At 41.0% G+C, this 16,735-nt stretch overlaps 1 protein-coding gene across 1 annotated transcript in view; it reads left to right on the forward strand.

Moving 5' to 3' along the window:
• Nucleotides 1-12,629, forward strand: part of LOC132887192 (NACHT, LRR and PYD domains-containing protein 3-like) — a 164,097-nt gene extending 151,468 nt beyond the window's left edge. The window contains exons 16-18 of the mRNA XM_060922663.1: nucleotides 6,271-6,444; nucleotides 8,533-8,709; nucleotides 10,223-12,629. Of these exons, the coding sequence (XP_060778646.1) occupies nucleotides 6,271-6,444; nucleotides 8,533-8,709; nucleotides 10,223-10,235 (364 nt within the window). The 3' untranslated portion in view covers nucleotides 10,236-12,629. The remainder of the gene's footprint in view (nucleotides 1-6,270; nucleotides 6,445-8,532; nucleotides 8,710-10,222) is intronic.
• The last annotated feature ends 4,106 nt before the right edge of the window (nucleotides 12,630-16,735 follow it).

Below are 16,735 nucleotides of genomic sequence, written 5' to 3' on the forward strand. Positions count from 1 at the left end.
GTATTGCAGATATTCGTAGGTGGATGACTAGTGACAGGCTCTTATTAAATGATGACAAAACTGAAGTGTTACTGACTGGGTCTACGTACCATCTTAGTAAGATAGATCTGAATTGTAGTTTGTGTGTCGGTGATAATCATATTAGTCCTGTTACCAGTGCCTGGAATTTAGGTGTCTGTTTTGATGATAAAATGTCCACGTCAATGCATATTACAAAGGCATGTGGCAGTGTATTTTTGTTTATTTGCATAATATTAAGAGAATTAAGAAGTATTTGTCTTGGGAAAGTCTGTGTACACTTGTCCATGCTTTTATTACATCTCGTCTTGATTACTGTAATAGTTTAATGTGTGGACTTCCTAATGTACAGATCACTAAGTTACAGCATGTACAGAATGCTGCTGCAAGATTGATCATGGACATACCTGAGTTTTTTCACATAACTACGGCACTTTATGAACTTCACTGGCTGCCTGTTATGCATAGAATTTCTTTTAAGAGCCTTATTCTTACTTTTAAAGGTATTTATGAACTGGCTTCACCATACCTTAATGATCTAAGTATGAAGCAATAGAGCTCATACCGTTTCCGATCTAATAATAGCTTAATGTTAGAAGCTGCTTGTGAAATCATGTGTAAAACAGAGGGTGCTAGTTCCTTTACTTATGCCATACCAACTTTATGGAACAGCCTTCCTCTCTGTCTCCATTAAATTAAATCACTTTGTGTTTTTAAATGTAAGTTGAAGACACATTTGTTTACGGCTGCATTTTGATTTTTATTATGAATTGTATTATTTGGGGCGGCACGGTGGTGTAGTGGTTAGCGCTGTTGCCTCACAGCAAGAAGGTCTGGGTTCGAGCCCTGTGGCTGGCGAGGGCCTTTCTGTGCGGAGCTTGCATGTTCTCCCCATGTCCGCGTGGGTTTCCTCCGGGTGCTCCGGTTTCCCTCACAGTCCAAAGACATGCAGGTTAGGTTAACTGGTGACTCTAAATTGACCGTAGGTGTGAATGTGAGTGTGAATGGTTGTCTGTGTCTATGTATCAGCCCTGTGATGACCTGGCGACTTGTCCAGGGTGTACCCCGCCTTTCGCCCGTAGTCAGCTGGGACAGGCTCCAGCTTGCCTGCGACCCTGTAGAACAGGATAAAGCGGCTAGAGATAATGAGATGAGATTTTATTATTTGTGGTGGTCCTGCTTTATTTTATTTTAATTTATCTTCTGTTGTATGATGAATTACATTTTTAGCTATTGGATTTTTGGATTATTGGTTATATTGATAATTATGTATTTTTGACATTGTAAAGCGCTTTTGGTCACTGTATGTAAATGGCACTATTTAAGTTAATAAATTATTATTTATTATTACAAGGTAAAACTGAGCAGAAGGGTGGACACCCCATGGCAAAATTTACTAAGTCTTAATGATGATATCAAACGAGAATGGAGGACACTGTGCAAACCACCATTAACCAAAAATTTGCTGACCTGTATGGAGGAGTTTACATGGAATTGTCTCTGTAAATTCTTTTATCTCCATTTTAAACCCTGAGGTCACACAAGTGTGCCCATTTTGTTCACAGAGGGAAAACATTTTTCATGCTTTTATACTAACCCCATTTCCAGAAAAGTTTTCCCATATTTTCAAAAATGAAATAATAACAAAAATCTGTCATTTTTTAATTCACGTGAACCTTTATTTAACTGAGAAAAGTACAAAGAAAAGATTTTCAATACATTTACTGGCCAACTTAACTGTATTTTGGAAACAAAGTTAAAATTTGATACCTGCAACACACTAAAAAAAGTTGACACAGACACATTATTATATCATTGTGTTACATCACCTTTCCTTTAAAAAGGCACACTTCAATTGTATGGGGCCTGAGGGTACTAACTGTTGCAGTTTTGTAATTGAAATTTTTGTCCATTCTTGCTTGATACAAGTCTTACCCTGCTCAAAAGGTTGTGGTTGCGGTTGTCTGATTCTCCTCTTCATGATGCACCATACATTTTCAACAGGAGACAGATCTGGACTAACAGCAGGCCAGTCAAGCACATGCACTCTGTGCCTACAAAGCCACACTGTTGTATCCCGTGCAGAACGAGACCTGGCATTGTCCTGCTGAAATAAGCATGGTCTTCCCAGGAAGAGACATTATCTTGATGAATATGTCTCTCTAAAATCCCAATAGTCTTGCAAAAGTATTCATTGCCCTTTGTGTTTGGCCTGTTTTGTGGCATTACAAGATGGAATTAAAATGGATTTTTGGAGGCTTAGCACGATTTGATTTATACAACATGCCTACCACTTTAAAGGTGCAAACTGTTGTTTTATTGTGACACAAACATGAATTAAGATGAAAAACAGAAATCTGGAGTGTGCATAGGTATTCACCCCCTTTCGGATGAAACCCCTAAATAAGAACTGGTCCAAACAATTCACTTCATAAGTCACATAAATAGTTGATTAAGATCCATCTGTGTGCAAAATCAAAGTGTCACATGATCTGTCACATGTTGTCTGTATAAATCAACCTGTTCTGGAAGGACCCTTACTCTGGAACACTACTAAACACGCAATATGAAAACTGAGGAGCACTCCAAACAAGTCAGAGACAAAGTTGTGAAGAAGTATGGATCAGAGCTGGATTATAAAAAATATCCCAAACTTTGAATATTCCATGGAGCACCATTAATTCCATTATAGCAAAATGGAAAGAATATGGCACCATGACAAATCTGACAAGAGAAGGCCACTCACCAAAATTCACAGACCAGGCAAGGAGGACATTAATCAGAAATGCAATAAAGACACCAAAGATAACACTGAAGGAGCTGCAAAGATACACAGTGGAGATGGGAGTATCTGTCCATAGGGACCACTTTAAGCCATACACTCCACAGAGTGGGGCTTTATGGAAAAGTGGTCAGAAAAAAGCCATTGCCTAAAGAAAAGAATAAGAAAACATATTTGGAGTTTGCCCAACAGCATGTGGCAGACTCCCCAAACATATGAAAGAAGATTCTCAAACATATAAAAGAAGGTTTGAGACTGGGACAAAAGGTTCACATTCCAGCAGGACAATGACCCAAAACATACCACAAAAGCTACACTGGAGTGGTTTAAAGGGAAATATTTAAATGTCTTGGCATGGCCTAATCAAAGCCCAGACCTCAATCTAATTGAGAATCTGTGGTAGAACTTGAAGATTGCTGTACACCAACGCAACCCATCTAACTTGGAGATGGAGCAGTTTTGCCTTGAGGAATAGGCAAAAATCCCAGTGGCTAGATGTGCTTAGCTAATAGAGATATACCCCAAGAGACTTGCAGCTGTAATTGCTGTGAAAGGTGGCTCTCCAAAGTATTGACTTGGGGGGTGTATACTGATGCACACTCCAGATTTCGTTTTTTTTTTTTTTTATCTTAATTATTTCTAATCTGCTGGTGCTGAAGAAGGCAACTGGACTTGCTTGAAATCCTTAAAGGGTAGGATTTCTCTGATGGCAGAGATAGTCAATGACCCACAGATCACTGTACTGACTGTCTAGGCTGTTAACGCCATTCACTCTCAGGCTACATCCACACGACAACGGCAACGAGATGTTATTTAAAAAAATATCGCGTCCACATGGGCAACGATCAGTAAAATATCAGGTCCATATGGCAACACAACCCTTGCTGAAAACGGTGCAATACACATGCCACACCTCTAGGGGCGCTGTAAGACGGTCCCTTCGGAGACACCAGAACAACAGAAGTAAGGACGCATGCGCATAAACTATTATGCGCGAGACTTCATCTCATCTCATCTCATTATCTCTAGCCGCTTTATCCTTCTACAGGGTCGCAGGCAAGCTGGAGCCTATCCCAGCTGACTATGGGCGAAAGGCGGGGTACACCCTGGACAAGTCGCCAGATCATCACAGGGCTGACACATAGACACAGACAACCATTCACACTCGCATTCACACCTACGGTCAATTTAGAGTCACCAGTTAACCTAACCTGCATGTCTTTGGACTGTGGGGGAAACCGGAGCACCCGGAGGAAACCCACGCGGACACGGGGAGAACATGCAAACTCCGCACAGAAAGGCCCTCGCCGGCCCCGGGGCTCGAACCCAGGACCTTCTTGCTGTGAGGCGACAGCGCTAACCACTACACCACCGTGCCGCCCCGTGAGACTTCATATTAGCCACAAAGTCAGAAAAATCTGTTCGTAAAATTACATTATAATAACCAAATACAATGAAAAGTATTTTTCCAGTCTCACCTGAGAAAGGTAATCCCATGTGATCTCGTTTGGACGGTAAACCTGTTGGTACAGTTAAACGCAGCACATGAATGAGGCATCTTTATTCTCCGCTTTGACCCATCCAATATGGCGGCGAGGATGACGTATGATTCTACGTGGAAGGCAGCGTCTTTAATGGTCCGGAATAAATTGAATGCTACACGTTGATGGATTAATTTGTTCTTCTATACCCTTTTTGAGGAATGTATTGTAGGACTTAAACCAACATCTGAAGAGGTGAGATCGCTCCTTTTTTTCCCTATTTTTGCTGGCGGGATTGACTCTGCCCTAAGAGCTATTCTCTCTCTCTCTCTCTCTCTCTCTCTCTCTCTCTCACTTTGCACCATTACACAATAAATATTCACAGTGAAAATATTTTGTAAGCTCGTTTCATGAACCAAGTTATAGGATTTGTTGACAACTCGCTTTGAGTTCGTTACACTTCTACCCGGCGTGAAGCACTCAGTCATGTGGTTGTGACGTCATCGTAAACAAATCCGTTCTACTCATCCAGACGACTTCGCAATGGCAACGTTGCCAGATCTTTCCACTCTGGAACCCGTTCTCAAAAGATTGCGTTTTGGGGCACCCAAAACGCCGGTGCCGTGTGGACGCCAGGCCAAAACGATGAACAATTGTATCGGATTCACCTGAATCCGTTGCCGTGTGGACAGGGCCTCAGCCTCCTGTGACCCTAACAACCTACAGGATGGCTGAGAGGGTCAACGATCCATGTGACCTCAATGACTCTCCTTAGGGTTGCTTTTCCACTTGAGGATAAATACCTGAAACTCTCCACTGGTCAGACAGAACTGAAGAAGCCTTTTGGATGATATGTGAAATATCTTCAAAGATTTCAAGCAAGACCAATTGCCTTCCTTAGCACCTATGGATTACAATGACCTGGATGACTGAGAACCTACACAGACATATTATTGTGTCAAAATAAAAAATAAAAATATAATAAAAATGCACCTTTAAAGTGGTAGGCATGTTGTGCAAATCAAATGGTGTTAACCCCCCAAAAATCCATTTTAATTCCAGCTTGTAATGTGACATAACAGGACAAACACCAAGGGCGATAAATATTTTTGCAAGACACTGTCAATGGAGAAAAATAAAATCCCCAACAGCTAACACTAAGTCATCATGACCAGGCTAGACAGTACACAGCCTGGGTTAGTCAAGACTACTAAGACAGCTATGTGATTATAAAGTAGGCAGGGAAGCAGGGGAGATGTGCAGCCTGAAGAGGTGGGTTTTCAGTCTCCACTTGAAGGTGGTCAGGGAGTCAGCAGATCTGACCTCAATGGGAAGGTCATTCCACTAACAGGGAGCCAGGACAGGCAGCAGTCTTGAGTCACCTGGGTAGGAGCGGAAAGGAGGAGGGGACAGATGACCAATAGCAGCAGAGCATAGGGATCTGGTTGGTGTGTTGGGTCGGATCAGACTCTGGAGGTATGCTGGACCTGACCCACTGACTGCCCGGTGAAGCTTGCACCACCTTCTTAACCACCTTCTTAAATTTGACGTGAGCTGTGACAGGCAGCCAGTGAAGGGTGGCAAGCAGAGGGGTCGTGTGGGAGGAACGAGGGAGGTTGTAGACCAGGCAGGCTGCAGCATTCTGGATGAGCTGAACGGGTCTGGTGGCAGATGCTGGGAGGCCGGCAAGGAGAGAGTTTCAGTTGTCCAACCAGGAGAGGACCAGTGCTTGGACCAGGAGCTGAATAGAGTAGGTGGTGAAGAAGAGGCAGAGCTAATATGTATGAGCTCATGGTGTTGGAAAAATTGTTTTAATAAATAAGAAAGATGTTGTTGCTCCTGTAAATGTGTTGATGTAGCATGCTGTCCTCTGATTTCTGTGTGCGAGGAACACACATATTTCTGTTACATGCTAAAGTTTAGCTGTATTTTGGGTGTGTTTTTTGTGTTTGAGGTCAGTGTTCTGATATTTCATCATTTCTCTTCCAGTCTGTGGGACTGTAATCTGACAGAGGAAAGTTGTAGAGTTCTGTCATCAGTTCTCAGCTCAAACTCCTCCAGTCTGAGAGAACTGAACCTGAGTGGAAATAACCTGCAGAATTCAGGAGTAGCGCTGCTCTCTGCTGGACTGGAGAATCCACACTGTACACTGGAGAAACTGAGGTGTATACACACACACACAGTGTACTGTATGTAAAGATTGTGTGTGTTGTGTAGTAAAGCTTACTTACAGTGGCATGCAAAAGTTTGGGCACCCTTACTGAAAATGTCTGTTACTGTGAGTAGTTAAGTGAGCAGAAGATGAACTGATCACCAAAAGGCATAAAGGTAAAGACAATACATTTCTTTTCAGTGTTTTCTGAAAGATTTATGTATTATTTTTGTTTTGTACAATTGGAGAGGGGCGGCACAGTGGTGTAGTGGTTAGCGCTGTCACCTCACAGCAAGAAGGTCCAGGTTCGAGCCCTGTGGCAGGCGAGGGCCTTTCTGTGTGGAGTTTGCATGTTCTCCCCATGTCCACGTGGGTTTCCTGTGGGTGCTCTGGTTTCCCCCACAGTCCAAAGACATGCAGGTTAGGTTAACTGGTGACTCAAAATTGACTGTAGGTGTGAATGGTTGTCTGTGTCTATGTGATGACCTGGCTACTTGTCCAGGGTGTACCCTGCCTTTCGCCCATAGTCAGCTGGGATAGGCTCCAGCTTGCCTGTGACCCTGTAGAACAGGATAAAGCAGCTAGAGATAATGAGATGAGATGAGACAATTGGAGAGTGAAAAAAGAAAAGGAACACCATGCAAAAGTTTGGGCACCCCAATACATTTGAATTCTCAGGTAACTTTTACTAATGTTCCAGACCTCAATTAGCTTATTGAGCTGTAGCTTGTTCAAAGTCTTTGTTAGGAAAGGTCAGATGATGCAGATTTCAAAGCTGTATAAATTCTCTGACTCCTCATTTTTGTCCCTAAAATCAACAGCCATGGGCTCCTCTAAGCAACTCCCTTGCATTCTGAATAATGAAATAATTAATGCTCACAAAGCAGGAGAAGGCTACAAGAATGTAGCAAAGTGTTCTCAGGTAGCTGTTTCCTCAGATTGTAATGTTATTCAGAAATGACAGTTAACAGAAACAGTGGAGATCAAGGTGAGGTCTGGAAGATGAAGAAAACATTCTGAAAGAACTGCTCGTTGGATTGCTAGAAAGGCAAATAAAAACCCCTGTTTGACTGCAAAAGACCTTCAGAAAGATTTAGCAGACCCTGGAGTGGTGGTGCACTGTTCTACTATGCAGCGACACCTGAACAAATATGACCTTCATGAGAGAGTTATCAGAAGAAAACCTTTCCTGCATCCTAGCCACAAAATTCAGTGTCTCAAGTTTGCAAATGAACATCTAAATAAGCCAAATGCATTTTGGAAACAAGTCTTGTGGACTGATGAAATCAAAATAGAACTTTTTGGCCACAATGTGCAAAGGTACATTTGGAGAAAAAAGGGTGCCAAATTCCAGGAAAAGAACACCTCTCCAACTCTGAAGGTGGGTGTGGATCGATCATGCTTTGGGGTTGTGTTGCAGCCAGTGGCACAGGGCACATTTCATTGGTTGAGGGAAGCATGAATTCGAATAAATACCAGCAAATTCTGGAAGCAAACATCACACCACCTGTAAAAAAAAGTTGAAGTTAAAAAGGGGATGGGTCCTACAATAAGACAATGATTCAAAACACACTTCAAAATCTACAATAGAATACCTCAAGACGCACAAGCTGAAGGTTTTGCCATGACCCTCACAGTCTCCTGACCTAAACATCATTGAAAATATGTGGATAGATCTCAAAAGAGCAGTGCATGCAATACAGCCCAAGAAACTTGTAGAACTGGAAGCCTTTTGCAAGGAAGAATGTGTCAAAATCCCCCAGGTAAGAACTCAAAGACTATTAGCTGGCTACAAAAAGTGTTTACAAGCTGTGATACTTGCCAAAGGGGGTGTTACTAGGTAGTAACCATGCAGGGTGCCCAAACTTTTGCTTCGGGCCCTTTTCCTTTGTCATTTTGAAAATGTAAAAGATGAAAATAAAAAAATATATTTTTCCTTAAAATATAAAAGGGAATGAGTCATCTTTAACTTTATGCCTTTTGGAGATCATTTCATCTTCAACTTGCTTAACTGTTCACAGTAAAGCAATTTTGACCAGGGGTGCCTAAACTTTTGCATACCACTGTATGCTGTAACTGTGAGATGTTTTTCTCTGCAGGTTGTCAAACTGCAGTGTTACAGGTGAAGGTTTTGCTGCTCTGGTTTCAGCTCTGAGGTCAAACCCCTCATCACCCCTGAGAGAACTGGATCTGAACTCCAATAATCCAGGAGAGTCAGGAGTAAAGCTCCTCTCTGATCTCCTGGAGAATCCACACTGTACTCTGGACAAATTACAGTGAGTTACTGACTGTCTCTCTCTCTCTCTCTCTCTCATATATATATATATATATATATATATATATATATATACACACACACAATTCACAAAACCACACACCAAAAGTGCAGAACTCCTCATATATCCTACAAAATGAAGCACTGCATTCAAAACTAGAAATGTGTTCAGGGAACACAAGACCCCTCCTGACAGCATTTTTGTCGGCGGTCATGCAGCCATCATGAATGGTCAGTTACCTAGATTCTTCTATGATATTATTCTGGAATTTTATTCACATTTTCTGTCAAAAAGCTTATTATAGCATTCAAAGAAACAAAAAGCGGACCAGTCTGCTGACCGGTCATAGTGCTTTGTCATTTTCACAGTAGAAAGCATGGAAACAACAGAAGAGGCCAAAGACAGGAGTCCAGTCTATACTGTCGATTTATTGGAGAACATATGCCATTAGCCTTATAATTCCACATAGTGTCACTGAGATCCAGAGCATTACATGACCAGCAAGCACAATGTAAGAGGAATATCAAGTGTTTCATATTTCAAGTTTTTTCAAGGCATTTTTGGCATTTCGGCAGAAATAATCCCCAACGTTAAATGAGAACACAAATGGAATACATTCTCAGAGAAATCCAGCCCATTCAGCCACTGCCATGGCGGCTGGATAGATGCCCGGTTTGTGAAATAAAAGTCACTTTTCTCATAAGAAATGTTGACAGATTGTATTCAAATTGTAGCCAGGTTGAGAAAAGGGCATCTCCAATACATTTCCGCCCATTAATGTTCACCCCACACCTTGGTATTTCCTGGAGTTTGGGGACAAGAATGGTCATGAATCTGCGCAAGTGAATCTCTATATAAATGAGTGGAATATCTTTCCAATAATGGAGGATGTGCTGTGCATTTGTGTGGGGCTAGCATGGTCTAAAAGTTAGCAAGACAGCCATGGTCCCAAAAGGTCACTGGTTCGATTCCCTGGACCGGCAAAGCACCTAACCCCAACTGTTCCCCAGGTGCTGGGTATATGTGTGTGCTCACTGTATGTCGCTCTGGATAAGAGAGTGTCTGCTCAATGTTTGATTTGTTGTGGAGAAAAGGAAAATGTTTTGTTTCTGCACATATTTCTGTCTAATTGAACAGTTTCTCTCTGCATACAGAACTATGATGAAAAGCCCACCAAAGCCAAAATTGCTTTTGATTGAGGAAAAAGTGTATAGCTGGTTGGACAACAATGTGGTAATATGAATGAAGTGTGTGCCATTTGATTTAGTGCAAAAGTTTGATTTTGTTAAGTGTTTTAGTTTTGAATGCAATGTTTCATTTTGCAGCATAGACAAGGACTTTTGCACTTTGGGTCTGTGGTTTCGTGAACTGTGTTCAATGTTTTGAGAAAATGAGCCCTGTTTTCAAAATCACGTTTCAGCGATCATACAAGAAATTAAATATTTAGCTGTGTGTGTGAGGACACTGATTTACGGTGCTTAACATTGTCATTCTGTCCTGTTCTGTCTTACAGCATTGAGATCTGAATCATTCACATTCAGATGTTCCAGAACAATAACCGTGACTGAGCACATCCTTTATCTACTCAGCTCCACATTACTTCAGACTAATAATGCACTCATGGACCACTTTAATATGAACTTGTTCTTGATTCTATAATTCCTGTTCTTGGCTGCAAGAGTGGAACCCAAATGTGCCTTTCTGCTCACCATGTATGTAAAAAGAGTTGCTACAGTACAAGTTAGTACTTGGGTGGCACAAAGGTTAGCATTTTCACCTCACAGCAAGAAAGTTCTGGGTTCAAGCCCACTGGCCAATGAGGGCTTTTCTGTGTCGAGTTTGCATGTTCTACCCGTGTCTGCATGGGTTTCCTCTGGATGCACCGATTTCCCCCACAGTTCAAAGACATGCAGTAAAGTTAACGTGGGGTGGCCTTGGGCTGAAGTGCCCTTGGGCAAGGCACCTTACCCCCAACTGCTGTAGCATGGCTGCCCACTGCTCTGGGTATGCATGCGTGCACTGCTTCAGATGGGTTAAACACAGAAGACTAATTTAACTGTGATTGTGTGCACGCATGTGACAAAAGTGGTGCCTTCTATTTCCTTCCTGGCAGCTTGAACCAATCTGGGGAGGTTCCCAAAAGTCTCTTAATGCCAAGAGCATCTTAACTAGGAGAGTGTGTTCTGTGTGCTGCTCACTCTACCATTTAACAATGATCTTTGTGCTATGATGCTTTTGGGGAAACTCAAGTCTGGCCATTTTCCTCTGACCTCATCTACAAGGCATTTGTTTTCTGTGCACAAAATCATTTGCTCTGTTTTTTCACACTATTCCACATAAGCTCTAAACTTGTGTGAAAACCCCAGGGAGATCAGCAGGGTGTGAAATACTCAATCCAGTCCATCTGGCACCCAAAACCCATTCCAAAGGGAACGTCACAGCAATCACACTTCCCTCCCCATTTTTGATGTTTGACATTAACTGAAGCTCTTGAGTTGGATCTGCACAATTATGAATCATGCTGCTGTCAAGAGATTGGCTGATTAGATAAATGTATAACACAGCAGGTGAGTGTTCCTAATAAAGTGGCCAGTGAGTGCATTTTTGATCCATTTATCTCATATTTTTAGCAGCTCAGTTTGTTCAAACACTTAAAAAGGCTTCACTAGGTTTTCAACTTGTGATTAAAAACAGAAAATTCTACACTGACTAATTTCACAGCTTGCTAATTTTATTGAGTGTATAATACAAAACAGTAACTGAACACAACACTGAGGTTGAGAAGCACTGTATAAAAAAAAAAAAAAAGAGAGAAATTGCTTTAGACACTGCTTTGTAATTGCATATTGAGATCTGAACTGGAAAAAGGCAGTTGTCATGTGCATGTTAAAGGAAGGGTGATGTACTGCAAACGCACTGGAAGCGATTCAGCTGGAGACCTCCATTTTCCCCAAAAGATGCAGTGCCACCAAAATGACTCAATGTTATGGCAATCAAGCATTGTTTTACTGCAAGGGGGAACAAGGACTGTCAACACAATAGACCTTTTATTTTAGAGATTTAAATGCATGATTTGTGACACCATCCTACATACTTCTCTAACCACTTTTCCTTGATGCCAGTGGAAAAGGCCATGTAGTCAAAGAGACATGGATTTATAAAGACCGGGGGGATTTCTTGGAAGACATTTATTGAAGGATTTGATGCAATATTTTGACCTGGTGTTTAGAAAAAAAGAAAAAAGAAAGAAACATATATAACCCAAGATCAAAGTGTTACTTCACACTTACACAGCTAATACACACACTCTGAGGAAAAATCTTCTTCAAGGGTTCAAGGGTTCACTGGAAAAATAATACTGGAACCTTTTTCTGATGTACACACATACACACAATATTTCTTTGACACATTGTCTGCATTTGAAACTAGAAAAGCGCTCGGAGAGCGAAGACCTCCGCCAAGCAGCTCATCTCGCAATGATAAAGAATCCTTTAAAAAAATCCGGGATCCAGAAGGTGACCCGGATCACCGCCAAAATTTAATGGATTGTTACTTGTGCCCATTCACACCTCTGGAAAAAAAATTCAGAGCAATCCGTTCAAAACTTTTTCCGTAATGTTGCTATCAGACAAACCAACCAACCAACAAACAAACAAACCAACGCTACCGAAAACATAACCTCCTTGGCGGAGGTAATTAAGCTTACTGCCTTGTTGCCTCACAGCCATAATAAAAAGGCGTCTTGTCAGGCAAAACTTTCAGCTGGAGGCATCTTCTAAGGATGTCCAAATGACCTTTTAGGATAGCATTTATGGTAATGCTGTGTAACTAAACCAAAACTCTAGCTAGTTAGGTAACTGATGCCTTTACTCACAGTGGTGCTTGAAAGTTTGTGAACCCTATAGAATTTTCTATATTTTTGCATAAATATGACCTAAAACATCACCAGATTTTCACACAAGTCCTAAAAGTAGATAAAGAGAACCCAGTTAAGCGAATGAGATAAAAATATTATACTTGGTCATTTATGTATTGAGGAAAATGATCCAATATTACATATCTGTGAGTGGCAAAAGTATGTGAACCTTTGCTTTCAGTATCTGGTGTGACCCCCATGTGCAGCAATAACTGCAAAGAAACATTTCCGGTAACTGTTGATCAGTCCTGCACACCGGCATGGAGGAATTTTAGCACATTCCTCTGTACAGAACAGCTTCAACTCTGGGATGTTGGTGGGTTTCCTCACATGAACTGCTCGCTTCAGGTCCTTCCACAACATTTGGATTGGATTAAGGTCAGGACTTTGACTTGTCCATTCCAAAACATTATTCTTGTTTAACCATTCTTTGGTAGAACGACTTGTGTGCTTAGGGTCATTGTCTTGCTGCATGACACACCTTCTCTTGAGATTCAGTTCATGGACAGATGTCCTGACATTTTCCTTTAGAATTCGCTGGTATAATTCAGAATTAATTGTTCCATCAATGATGGCAAGCCATCCTGGCCCAGATGCAGCAAAACAGGCCCAAACCATGATAACTACCACCACCATGTTTCACAGATGGGATAAGATTCTATGCTGGAATACAGTGTTCTCCTTTCTCCAAACATAACGCTTCTCATTTAAACCAAAAAGTTCTATTTTGCTCTAATCCGTCCAAAAAAACATTTTTCCAATAGCCTTCTGGCTTGTCCACGTGATCTTTAGCAAACTGCAGATGAGCAGCAACGTTATTTTTGGAGAGCAGTGGCTTTCGACTTGCAACCCTGCCATGCACACCATTGTTGTTCAGTGTTCTCCTGATGGTGGACTCATGAACATTAGCCAATGTGAGAGAGGCCTTCAGTTGCTTAGAAGTTACCCTGGGGTCCTTTGTGACCTCGTTGACTATTACATGCCTTGCTCTTGGAGTGATCTTTGTTGGTTGACCACTCCTGGGGAGGGTAACAATGGTCTTGAATATCCTCCATTTGTACACAATCTGTCTGACTGTGGATTGGTGGAGTCCAAACTATTTAGAGATGGTTTTGTAGCCTTTTCCAGCCTGATGAGCATCAACAACGCTTTTTCTGAGGTCCTCAGAAATCTCCTTTGTTCGTTCCATGATACACTTCCACAAACATGTGTTGTGAAGATCAGACTTTGATAGATCCCTGCCCTTTCAATACAACCCCGATTCCAAAAAAGTTGGGACAAAGTACAAATTGTAAATAAAAACGGAATGCAATGATGTGGAAGTTTAAAAATTCCATATTTTATTCAGAATAGAACATAGATGACATATCAAATGTTTAAACTGAGATAATGTATCATTTAAAGAGAAAAATTAGGTGATTTTAAATTTCATGACAACAACACATCTCAAAAAAGTTGGGACAAGGCCATGTTTACCACTGTGAGACATCCCCTTTTCTCTTTACAACAGTCTGTAAACGTCTGGGGACTGAGGAGACAAGTTGCTCAAGTTTAGGGATAGGAATGTTAACCCATTCTTGTTTAATGTAGGATTCTAGTTGCTCAACTGTCTTAGGTCTTTTTTGTCGTATCTTCCGTTTTATGATGCGCCAAATGTTTTCTATGGGTGAAAGATCTGGACTGCAGGCTGGCCAGTTCAGTACCCGGACCCTTCTTCTACACAGCCATGATGCTGTAATTGATGCAGTATGTGGTTTGGCATTGTCATCTTGGAAAATGCAAGGTCTTCCCTGAAAGAGACATCGTCTGGATGGGAGCATATGTTGCTCTAGAACCTGGATATACCTTTCAGCATTGATGGTGTCTTTCCAGATGTGTAAGCTGCCCATGCCACACGCACTAATGCAACCCCATACCATCAGAGATGCAGGCGTCTGAACTGAGCGCTGATAACAACTTGGGTCGTCCTTCTCCTCTTTAGTCCGAATGACACGGCGTCCCTGATTTCCATAAAGAACTTCAAATTTTGATTCATCTGACCACAGAACAGTTTTCCACTTTGCCACAGTCCATTTTAAATGAGCCTTGGCCCAGAGAAGACGTCTGCGCTTCTGGATCATGTTTAGATACGGCTTCTTCTTTGAACTATAGAGTTTTAGCTGGCAACGGCGGATGGCACGGTGAATTGTGTTCACAGATAATGTTCTCTGGAAATATTCCTGAGCCCATTTTGTGATTTCCAATACAGAAGCATGCCTGTATGTGATGCAGTGCCGTCTAAGGGCCCAAAGATCACGGGCACCCAGTATGGTTTTCCGGCCTTGACCCTTCCGCACAGAGATTCTTCCAGATTCTCTGAATCTTTTGATGATATTATGCACTGTAGATGATGATATGTTCAAACTCTTTGCAATTTTACACTGTCGAACTCCTTTCTGATATTGCTCCATTATTTGTCGCCGCAGAATTAGGGGGATTGGTGATCCTCTTCCCATCTTTACTTCTGAGAGCCGCTGCCACTCCAAGATGCTCTTTTTATACCCAGTCATGTTAATGACCTATTGCCAGTTGACCTAATGAGTTGCAATTTGGTCCTCCAGCTGTTCCTTTTTTGTACCTTTAACTTTTCCAGCCTCTCACTTCCCCTGTCCCAACGTTTTTGAGATGTGTTGCTGTCATGAAATTTCAAATGAGCCAATATTTGGCATGAAATTTCAAAATGTCTCACTTTCGACATTTGATATGTTGTCTATGTTCTATTGTGAATACAATATCAGTTTTTGGGATTTGTAAATTATTGCATTCCATTTTTATTTACAATTTGTACTTTGTCCCAACTTTTTTGGAATCGGGGTTGTAAAACAGGGTGCCCACTCACACCTGATTGTCATCCCATTGATTGAAAACACCTGACTCTAATTTCACTTTCAAATTAACTGATAATCCTAGAGGTTCACATACTTTTGCCACTCACATATGTAATATTGGATCATTTTCCTCAATACATATATGCCCAAGTATAATATTTTTGTCTTATTTGTTTAACTGGGTTCTCTTTATCTACTTTTAGGACTTGTGTGAAAATCTGATGACGTTTTAGGTCATATTTATGCAAAAATATAGAAAATTCTAAAGGGTTCACAAACTTTCAAGCACCACTGTATGCTGCACCAACTTTATGGAACAGCATTCCTCCCTGTCTCTGTGAAATTAATTCACTTTGTGTTTTTAAATCTAAGTTGAAGACATTTGTTTATGGCTGCATTTTGATTGTTATTATTTCTGGTGGTACTACTTTATTTCAATGTATCTTTTATTGTATGATTAATTATATTTTTACCTATTGTATTTTTGGATTATTGGTTGTACTGATCTATATTTTTGACATTGTAAAGTGCTTTTGATCATTGTACGTAAATTGCGCTATATACGTTAATAAATTACTATTATTACAAGGTAAACCTGAGTGGAAGGGTGGACACCCCATGGCAAAATGTACTTAGTCTTAATGATAATATCAAACCAGAATGGAGGGCACTGTGCAAACCACCACTGACGAAAAAAGTTGCTGACCTCCTGTGGAGGAGTTTACATGATATTGTCTCTGTAAATTCTTTTATCTCCATTTTAAACCCTGAGGTCACACAAGAGTGTCTGTTTTGTTCACAGAGGGAAAACATTTTTCATGCTTTTATACTAACCCAATTTCCAGAAAAGTTGGGATATTTTCAAACATGCAGTAATAACAAAAATCTGTCATTTGTTAATTCACGTGAACCTTTATTTAACTGAGAAAAGCATACAAAGAAAAGATTTTCAATACATTTACTGGCCAACTTACCTGTATTTTGGAAATATAAACAAAGTTAAAATTTGATGCCTGCAACACACTAAAAAAAAAGTTGGCACAGACACAGATGTTGCATCACCTTTCCTTTTAAAACCACTTTTCAATCGTATGGGGCCTGAGGGTACTCATTGTTGCAGTTTTGTAATTGGAATTTTTGTCCATTTTTGCTTGATACAAGTCTTCAGCTGCTTAAAAGGTTGTGGTTGCGGTTGTCTGATTCTCCTCTTCATAATTCACCATGTATTTTCAATAGGAGACAG

This window comes from Neoarius graeffei, chromosome 5 (genome assembly GCF_027579695.1).
Source record: "Neoarius graeffei isolate fNeoGra1 chromosome 5, fNeoGra1.pri, whole genome shotgun sequence".
Classification (NCBI taxonomy): domain Eukaryota; kingdom Metazoa; phylum Chordata; class Actinopteri; order Siluriformes; family Ariidae; genus Neoarius; species Neoarius graeffei.